This window comes from Amblyomma mixtum, chromosome 3, assembly GCF_055824585.1.
Source record: "Amblyomma mixtum isolate Tamu chromosome 3, ASM5582458v1, whole genome shotgun sequence".
Lineage (NCBI taxonomy): Eukaryota > Metazoa > Arthropoda > Arachnida > Ixodida > Ixodidae > Amblyomma > Amblyomma mixtum.
The window spans coordinates 12865968-12876472 of NC_143014.1; the positions used below are offsets into that span (position 1 = coordinate 12865968).

The 10505-nt window shown below is 45.9% G+C and overlaps 1 protein-coding gene across 7 annotated transcripts in view; it reads left to right on the forward strand.

Annotated features, from left to right (window-relative positions):
- LOC149349245 (cyclin-dependent kinase 14-like) overlaps positions 1-10505 on the forward strand; it is a 185685-nt gene that overhangs the window by 15667 nt on the left and 159513 nt on the right. For 5 of the 7 annotated variants that reach the window (XM_089578190.1, XM_089578188.1, XM_089578184.1 and 2 more), the window contains exon 2: positions 10432-10500. The exons of 1 other annotated variant lie outside the window; for it this stretch is intronic. In XM_089578190.1, the coding sequence (XP_089434316.1) occupies positions 10432-10500 (69 nt within the window). Of the gene's footprint in view, positions 1-10431; positions 10501-10505 lie in introns of those variants that run through there. One more of the 7 variants, XM_089578187.1, reaches the window with a different exon arrangement.

Sequence of the window (10505 nt, forward strand, 5' to 3'; positions counted from 1 at the left end):
AAAATTGACAAGCCTGCTCTCGACCTCTCGGTCACCACGTTGTGGGTTTCTAAGTGGACACAGGCCACCACCCAAGACGTAACACATGCGGTAGAGGTGGTCATCGCACTCACCGCCGCCAGTCAGGACTGGCGGGTCATCATTACCGACTCGCAAAGGGTCTACAAGAACATCGAAAGGGGCTTTATTCCCTATCTTTCATACCGTATACTTCAAGATAGCAATTATCTCGAGGGGGGGGCAATCTTTAATTTGCCTTGTAAGGGCCTCACAAAGGCGGAGGAGCATTTACTTCTTCGCCTCTATACTAAAACACTGCTGTGCCCGGCAGTCCTAAAACATTTTGACCCTGCGTGCACAGGGAAGTGCCCACACTGTGAGTATTTGAACATCTTCCATATGGTATGGGCATGCCAATCGCACGTTCTCCTTATCCCCAACCCTGGGAGGTGACCATGGTCGGGCACGCCACAGCCACAGCCAATGGGTTCCTGTAGTGAGGAGTCCACCTAGTGTTTGTAAGGAACGGCCCTTTAAAGGGCAACTCCGGCGATTTTTCGATGTTCATCGATCGAAATGAAATTTTAAGTCTGTATTCTTTATGGTAGTCTGATACCGGCGTAGTCTGATACCTGAAACCGGCGTAGTTTTTTCACAAGCGAATTTTGAAGACAAGCGCTCCTCAACGCGAGCGGCACCCATTGATCGAGCAACTTCTACAGGCCACCCTGTACTGTGACGTCACTAGCGTGTCGGCGTGTCAAGCTGGTTGGGCGCGCGCTGTCGTTGGCAGTGCAGGGGAAAACTGAAAATTGATTTTGATGAAAGTAAATGACGCAGTAACGGACACCCGAACCGTGATGTAAGGGAGGAGTGAAAGAAGAAAGGAAGAAAGAGGTGCTGTAGTGCAGGTCTCCAGAATTATTTCGGCCACCTGTGCAATTTCGCGCTATCTCAACGTGCCTGATGTGATGTGTACACCAGAGTGATGGGTCACGGCAACTTCTGATGTGCTGTGGGCTGCACAAATTCTTCATCTGTGACAACAGGCGTGATCTACCATAGGTTTCCTAGCGATAAGAACCTTCGCGACAATTGGGTGAGAACTGTGCGCCGTGTCAGCTGGTCTCCGAGGAATCATTCCCACTTGTGCTCCGAACCTTTCGCGCCAGATTGCTATGAAGACAGTGTGTACCTCAGAGGGAGCTTTGGACTCGCTAAGGCTTCGTTCAAGTGCCGCTTGAGGGCAGATTCTGTGCCAACGTTATTCGAGTACAACCGCCCATCGCAGCTGCCAGCTGAACGAAGCGCGGCCGTCAAGAGGAAGCGGACCGCAGTGAACGTGCTCAAAGTATATTGGATTGTAGAACTGTAGCTGGCGTCAATTCACTTCCAAAAGCTCGCTGTCGAGACAAAGCTTTGCAAAGAGAGGACTGTTGGTGATGCATTCCCCTGTAAGGACGTTGTGCACCACGGCAATGTTCCGGCAGCAGATTCGTTCGTCAGGCTGGGTCGGCCGGCACTCGCCACACGAACAGCTATCAGCAGGAGCATCACATTAACTTTTGTTCTGACGACTGTGTCACAAATGCATGTACGAGAAATGACTCAAATACTCACTTCTCAGAGTTCAGATCGTCTCCATGCTGCATGTGACGCGGCCTGTCGTGTGACTCGGCTGGCTTGCGCGGCGTGGATCATACCTGAAAGGCGACTCGTCCAGTCCGAAATCGGCGAATGAGTCATCTTCTAAAGACTCGCTGGTCTCGGAAAAGCTGTTCTTCACGCTTCAGTCACGTCGACAGCGCGGCTCCGAACTTTGCAGCGCGGCGAACACGCTTGTGACGTCACAGTCAGTACCGCACGAAGGCATCTCCCCGGTTTCGGTTTCGCAGTTTCGGTTTCGAGTTTTGCATTTTTTGCTGTTTAAAAATTATTTTAGGGTTGCTTTTGAAAACCTTGTAAAACCTTGAAAACCTTTTGTTCAGCGCCGGCTGAACGAAGCCTTAGCGAGTCCAAAGCCCCCTCTGAGGTACACGCTGTCTTAGGAACACAAAACAGCCATTAACTTAAAATGTCTGAAAAATCGCCGGAGTTGCCCTTTAAGGACCGCTCCACACCCTCCCTGTAAATACTTGTCAGTAAAATTTGGTAAGGTGCTTTGTGGCAATAAACGCAGTGGCCAGGGTGGTGATGCCTTGCGCCACAGTGATTTTTGAGTAGCTGTGAAAGTTCATGCAGCGAGCTATAATAGGTAATCAAGGCGATTGTTCATGACGTTTTCATTTTTGTATTTTTTGCCCATTCACAATTTCTCGTTTACATTGATGCACTTGTTTTGTTATGAACAGGATGAAAAAAATTGAATGTTGATTACCTCGCAAACAGGGATTTGTTCATCATTTGTGGCTGTCGGGTTTCTTACGAGATTCCGACTTTCACGTTACTGTGGCATCTAATGAGGATGTGACTCACTTGCACCTGGATCGTGTGTGCTTGGAAGTTGGCACTAATTTGACTGAGGAACTATTGCAGAAGCATGCCGAGCACAAATAGTCATTTCCAAGTGGAGAAATGTGATCTGTGTATTTTGAAATAATGTATATTAGAATGATGGTTATAAGCCACTGCTGAAGGATGCCTTTGTAGTTGTAATTGCGGCTTCTTCTCGTGTTTTAAAGAATGAGTAAATAGCCCACATATTACAATGCAACTTGGTACTGCCCAAGGGGGCACTGAGACAAGTCATGGTTACATTTGAATCTTCAGTCTTCGCTACAAACAGCAACACATTGAAAATATTGTCACTTAGTGGGGGCGGCAGTCCAGCACTGAGGAAGACCTGCGAAACTGCTTCCAAAGGAACCTGTCTATTAGGCTGATTTGGGCCCACAAAGAACTGAATGACTCCGTGGCAGCGATGGCAATGAGCGTACTTGGCCGTGCTCAATTTAAAGCTGACAACAAACTTCTGAGATACGCTGTGCAAAGTAACCACAAGAGTCTCGAACGATGTAAAATCTTAACAAAGTGGTAGTTTGGGCTTGTTGGTATTGCACATTGGAAGAAGACATAGCGCAGTTCAACGGGACGAGCACTAACAACATAAGGTTTATTCCAAGAAACCACTGGAAGAAAACAGCAAAGCGCATGCCCAACCATACAGCGAAAAACATAACCAGAGATTTTGTGAACACAAAAATCAAAACAGGAATACTACTACAGTCGTAGAAAACGCCAGCCAGACTGATATAAAACCTAAAGGTGTACAACACAGCAAAGGGCAAGACAGACAAGATTATTTTAAATTAAACCACTGAATTTCTTTTTGCCGATGAGCGAGTGACGCATCACTGATGCACGTGTCCTTACCAAATTGGTAAATCAGACTCCTCAAGAATTTCTCTTGCCGACTTATCTTTGGAACGACTGACCACCTTGGTATGCGACAACAGAGGATGAAGACCAGTCCCTACAATGCTTTGGCATGTGCCTGCCGCTGGAACTCTGAAGGGAACCCTGAACAGCGAAGCGCACTTTTTGAATGTCTTTTTTAGCGTGAAGGCACATAAGCCGTTGTGCCCATCTAGAGCCATTGTTACGGATCGCAATACGTGGCAGGCTGAAGTCGGCAAATTTCTGCAGCATCAACTCTGCAAGCTACATTTTGAAGATATTTTCAAGGTGAGCAACGCAGACCAAGTTGTACTTCATGAAGACCTGCTCAGAGCAAACAGTGCCTTTTCGGTGGACATTGAAGATTTATTTTATTTTGTACCGCATGATGAACTTTTCATTGCTGTTCGGGAGAGCATTGAAATGTTGGGAACTCTAGCTTTCAGAACGCTTGTGACCTATCTATGGAAGCTTATTTAGTGCTACTACCTTTTACTTGAATTCCACCGTCATCAATTTTAATGACAAATTCTGTGTTCAAAGATGCGGAATTTGTATTGGTTCTTGTGTGGCCCATTTTGTGTGAAATCTTTTTGGTGAAACTTGACTGCATTCTAAATCAGAAACTCATTGATGAACGCGTTGTTAAAGTTTTCAGGTGTGTAGACGACTTCGTGTACCTTTTACAACCAACGGAAGAGAATATTCCCTTAATCACTCACAATGTCTTGCAGACATTCTCATCTGTTTTTGAGACATCAAAATTCACTTTCAGCTTCCTAAGTATCACTCGCTACAGTTTTTAGCTTAAAGGGACAGAGCAGAGCTCCAATTTTTTTTTGGTTAGCAGAATCCGATGGTCGCCATTTCATGGCTTTGTTGCTTTTGTCTTGCAGCAAAAGATGCATTTATTCCTAAGAGATTTGGGTTCGAAGTTGAAAAAGTTTTTCTGCCGCTCTGATTCAAACTTGGGACTCTCTGATGACGACGCAGGACAAAGTGATGTAAAACATGACGTAAACGCAGACTCCGTGATTTCTGCGCCTTGTGGTGCGGTCTAGTAGCAGCTGAAATTAAAGATACTGCCAGCCGCATGTTGAAGGCGTCTACCGACTGTTGCTTCGTTCACACCGCGCCTTGCCAGCGTTACGGTGGATCCCGTTCCTGAACCAGACAATGAAGTTATACTCCGGCCTGCGCTTCTGTGACTTCTTCAGCCCTATAGAGCGTGCGATGCTTTCGAGGGCTGTAGTGGCCGGATATGTCCAAGCGCCGAGGAGCTGGCATTAGTCGGCAGCAAGTGCGGGAGCAGTCATCACCGTCACGACTGATGATGGTAGGTGTGGACATATGTGAATTCTGTAATAATAGTTCTCGTAGATCGTAGGGCTGCCTGCAGAGTCTTGGTACATTCACTAAGCGAACATGCTGAGCGGCGTGTTTGCTAATATCAAGGCTCGTGCAACATTAGCTAGCCACAGGCGTTTTCCTATTCCATCTCCGAAGCATATGACTGCAAGGTGCACGAAAGCAACGTTTAAAAGCCGGCAGCAGCTATGTTGCCTGCTGTCACGAGGAGCTGCGATAATAAATCCTCTTATTCATGTACCAGCTGAACGCTAGGCTCACGAGTGAAATTCGCATTGCTACTGCAGATAAGCGTACCCAGTCAGCTTTTTTTCTTTTTGCACCATAACTTTGCGGTTTGAGGTGCAGTTGCCAAGTTCTGTTGAACTTCGAGGAGCTCGAGTGTGTGTGCTGCCGTGAGGTGGACCGCGTCATCGTGTCTTAGTCGGAGGGCTGCATCACGGAGCACCCGGAATGCAGCCTTCTATCCGCGTTGCTTACTTCAAGCTACGCGCAGAGTGGGAAACTATGAGCGATGATATCTACAATTGAGGTTCTGTTCCTGTTTGATGCTGCGTTAGGCTGCGCATACAGTACAACTTGGCATACCCCGGCGTTCATGCATGCCCGAGTGTTCTTATTTTACAATAGATCATAGTGCAGTTACTTTTTTATGCGTTTTCTGCTCTGCAAAAAAGTTAATTTCCGGTGCACGGCATTACGTATGAATAAGTCTTGTAGCATATTGAGCTTTAACTACTATGACTTTATTTATCCTTGGGTGTCATCTGACATCATCTCCATTCTTTTGTTCCAAGATCCATTCTCGAATGGAACGGGCTGCCTCCCGACGTTACCGAATCCGAATCAGTTTAGACATTTTTGCTTGCTTTGCATCCCTGCTTGTGATAGTAGTGTATGTTATGTTCTCATGTGAATCATTGGCAGCAGTCCATTATCTTCTCTAGCAATTGCACAGCAGTTTTGTAAACTATGCACAGGCTTCGCGTCTGATGTACCTTGTTGTCTTTTTTCTTCTGTTTATTTTTCCGTCGTAACATAACCCAGTGTATACCACGTGCGTGCCTGTGTTTTTGATAATGCACTGTACTCTGCCCATTTCTGCTTTGGCCGCTAAAAGGCTGCTGGCAGTATTGTAAAATAATATTAGGAGGCAAGTACAACCGATTTCTCAGGTTCTTGGGCTAGATTCTGGGCTAAAGATAAGAGCAGAGAAACTTGGCTCTCCTTGCATCTCAAGAGAGCTTCTTGGGTATTTAAAGGCACCAAAGCTCATCCCACACTGGAGGACAACGGGTCAGAGCACCAGTCACAGCTGCTTTATTTCGCAGAAAACACGTGCATGTGTACCCTCAGTTGTCCATTGCTCAAAGAAAAGTCGTGTATCACTTCATCATCTACGTCCACTGCTGCCTCTCGCATAGCTCTCTAATTAACCCTTGCCTGTGCCAGCTGCGGCCACCCTATGCCCGCAAACCTCTTAAACTCGTCCACCCTTTTAACGCTGTTCAGCTCCCTGCTGCGCTGTTACTCTTGAGGACCAACGATTGTCTTCTCTTCACGTTACTTGCCATGCCTTAGCCCATTTCTTCCTCTTGATTTCGACTGGGATGTCATTAACCCACATTTGTGCCCACTCTGCCCTCTTCCTGTCTCTGAACGTTTCGTTTTCCTTTCCATAGTTTGCTGCGCTGTCCTCATTTTAAGTTGAGCCCTTTTCGTTCGCCCTCATGTTTTTGCCCCATCGGCGAGTACCGGTAAGATAAAGCGGTTGTATACTTTTCTCATGAGGGATATTATTAAGCTGCCATTCATGATCTGAGAGAACTGGCCAAATGTGCTCCACCCCAGTCTTATTCTAGTTATTTTTATCACAATCCAGATCTGCAGTCACTACATGCCCTAAGGAGACATATCCCCTTACTGCTTCCAGCACCTTGATATCAATTGTAAACTGCTGTTCCCTTGCAAGAGTGTTGAACATTACTTTAGTTTTCTGCATGTTAATTTTTAAATCCACTGTTCTGTTCTGCTCTGCCTGTCTAACTCATTGATCATGCTTTGTAGTTCACCTCCTAAGTGACTTAGCAAGGCAATGTCATCAGCGCATCACAGGTTACATAGGCATTCGCCATTAACTCTTATCCCCAACTGTTCCAAATGCAGGCCTCAGAATACCTCCTGTAAACAGGCAGTGAATAACATTGGCGAGATCGTGTCTCCCTGTCCTGACACCCTTCTTAATTGGAATTTTATTGCTGACTTTATGAAAAGCTATGTCAGCTATGCAGTCGTTTCAGATATCTTCCAGTATTTTCACATAAGACTCTACACCCCGATTCCGCAATGTCTTCTGAGGTTTCTACAGAGTCTAATGCTTTCTCGTAATCTATGAAGGCTATATATAGTGGTTGGTTATATTCTGCGCATTTCTCTATTACTTGTATGGTAGTGTGAATATGGTCCATTGAAGCCTAAGGTTGTGCTGACTCTATTTTTGATCAAGTGCTTTGTGAAAAAGGATGCTAAAGGAGAAATAGAAAACTTTTTCTTGGCTTTATACAATGAAATAGAATTTTCACTGATGCACGAGCTACTTTCTGATGTAGAATGCTTCAGTCAGTTCCCCGGCTGTTGTATCCTTACTTCTGGCTAGAAATCGCATGCCAGCAAAGCATGGCTCACGAGCGTGAAGGGCAAGTTCTGATGTGGTTTGAGAGGGCAATTTCATATAGTGCCGTATTTACACGATTGTAGGTCGACCTGTTTTTTTTTTTTTTTTATTTGAAAATTCGAAGTGGGGGGGGGGGGGGGGTAAACTTACAATTGAAGCCAAAGCATGCCACCATAAATAAGGGCGAAACAAATGAGATGTCAGGGATGCTACAGTGTGGTTTCATTTTTAGTGTGGGGCTTCATTGCATCCCCCTTGACTTGGTGCTGGCTTTGAGCAGGTGCTCTGTTAACGCGCAGAACCAGCACCCCATCCCCACGCGTGGCGGCCGATGGTGGCTGAGCATGATGAGTTTCCTACGAATAGTTAGGCATGGGAAAAATGGTAGACAGTTACGAAGACTGTCGAGTGGCTAGCCCTGCATCGCACAAAATATTGTCATCCTTGACTATGTCTTACACGCTGTACACATCCATCATAGTGCACGTCCCATATGCATAAACAAATCGCGCTCAGGAATGTGATAAACGAGCAGTACAGCTCGGCTCTCTGTGCACAAGCGAGACTACTACCAATGGATTAGCGAAATGACAGTGTGGCCAGCAGCCTTTTGTTTTCCTTTACCACGAATGTTTTAGTGCAATGCAAGCTAGCTGTGTAATCGGGAATCGCTGTAAAGAATGTGTGCAAGCTCCTTACCATCAGGTCAGTGGAGGGTACAGCGGTGGTCTTCGGCGTTTCTCTCCTTGCACTCCATAGTACGCAGGATGAAAATGTGATGAACAGACACGAGCGTGTGGCCCCAACAAGTAGCCAGTGGCTACCTCCCATTACATTCTCCTCTCTGCACGCGCAGGCATTCGATCATACGAGACATCTGGGTTGTTTGGTTTGGTTTGGTTTATGGAGTTTAACGTCCCAAAGCGACTCAGGCTATGAGAGACGCCATAGTGCCACCATGTACTTTTGCGCGGCTTTTAACGCCGAAATAAAATATAAATTCCTGCCTAAACCGGGAGCAGATCCCTCGTTATGCCAGCTACCAGAATATGCCCCTTTAAAATTCGTATTGGCCAGCCTTGCTTTGTGTTTGGCAGCTGCCTACCACGCGATCCAGTACGTGCGAGCAGCTCCAGACCTTTCACGCTGGCTTCAGGAGAAGGCAGACTGTGAACGCTATGAGACGTTGTCCTTCACCCATCAAGCTTTCTTTACGAGTCGTGCTGCTGTTCTGCTCTCGACTCTGGCTGTGCCTGCGTTGCTGTGCGCTGGAAACAGCGGCAGGCCTTGGCGCTTTCTGACAAACTGCGGATTGTTCATTGCATTGAACGTGGCGAAAAAAGGGTGCATGTTGCTCAGCATTGCAAGATTCCGAGAAGTATTCTAAGTGCCATTTTTAAAAAAAGTCTGCTATCAGACAGCGCACAAGAACGGCCAAATGCTGATGGCTTGTGGCTGTGTCGTGAGGCCGCAAGTGCAATGTGCACAGTGTGCTAAGGCAAGTGTTCTTGATTTAATATTTTCAAAATTCCGCATCACGAGCTCGCCTGTAAAACTTCATTCACCATATTCTGCATCAAGTTGCTAGGCTTCAAGGGCAGTTGCACCACTTTTTGAGAAAAATCCGCACTATTCAAGTATTGAAATCTGTGTAGGCTGTCGGTAGAGCATGCCAGGAGTTTTTGCGCTAGCATTTAAAATAGTGATGTAACCGAAAAATAAATTGTAGGCTTCCCCTCGCAGCACTAGAGTAGTGCGAGAAGCTTAGTGTGACGTCTCTGAAGGTAACATTTCGAATTTGCCATCGACCACACCCTGCTGTGCCTTGTTGGATGCTCAGCAGCCTTTGCCTTCAATGGCATTGTTTTTTTTTCTTGAAAGCAAGTGTTTATGTGTTGGAACTTGGAAATGTATTGGCACCTTCGATCATATCATGGTGTACCCCCCACGTGGAGCTGTGCGCTGTGTAGAAGCTTGAAGGCCGTCACGTGTTTAGTTGGTGATTGTCATCATTTCAAGTGCTAGCCCGAAAGGAATTCGCGTGCTTTACCTTCAAGTTTCACACATTAAACCCCTTTAAGCTCGTTTGTTTCTAAAACCTATCCAGTTGCCCTTTAAATTTCATGTTTTGATTGCCTGAGTGATGCCCTTTTTGTATGTGGTTTGATGCTTTTTAGTGCCATGGTGCCTAGTTGTATGTGGTTTGATACTTTACAGTGCCCAGGTTCCTAGTTGACGCACCTTATCTTTAGCCGTGTTTAATATTTTAAGGATTCGTGCTGCGCTCGAAGGTGTTATTGCAGTGGGGGATGTACCGTGAAATCAAGCATTACAAGTGCCATAGTCAGATGATGGGACTACTCGAACAACACATGGAACAGCCATAAACGCAACAAGGACACGTACGCACTTGCTTGCATTGAATTATGCTATCTTAAGATAAAATAAATTTATGAATAAATGCATGAAATCCTTCCACAGATGTACAGTCAGCCATGTTTTTGTTCCACACAGATATGACATGTGGAATTGTGGATTTTTTGTACCTTAAAAGCATGATCGCAACGTGGACATACCAAATGTGACAGGTGAACATACATAATTTTATCTGTCCTGGTTTTACTAAAATAGATGTGGGGAAGAAAACTCTACAGTTTGTGCTATGTTGAAGGCCGCCTGAGCACGGATATGTAGTAGTGGTTCGTGGGGTGTGAACGACCTTGGGAGATATGTCATCACGCCATGAAACGTGGACCATTCCAGACTGCACCATAACGCTTTAAACGTAATGGCGACCAAGATAATGAATTTGGAGCTCTCCAAACTTTGTCTCTCTTCCTCCACTGTGCAGACCATAAATCTTGTTTTCTTGTTTTTCTTTGCTATGGCTTGGGAACCAAAATGTGTCCATACAAATGTGGTATGACTGTGACGACACATGATGCCTTTTTATTGGACATGCATTCTTTTGCAATATCTCTGTGTGTGCGCAGACAAGGACCGCCGGCTGTCTCGGATCCAGCGGCTACGGCGGCGACTCAGCTGCAGCTTTGGCCGACTCTGTGAG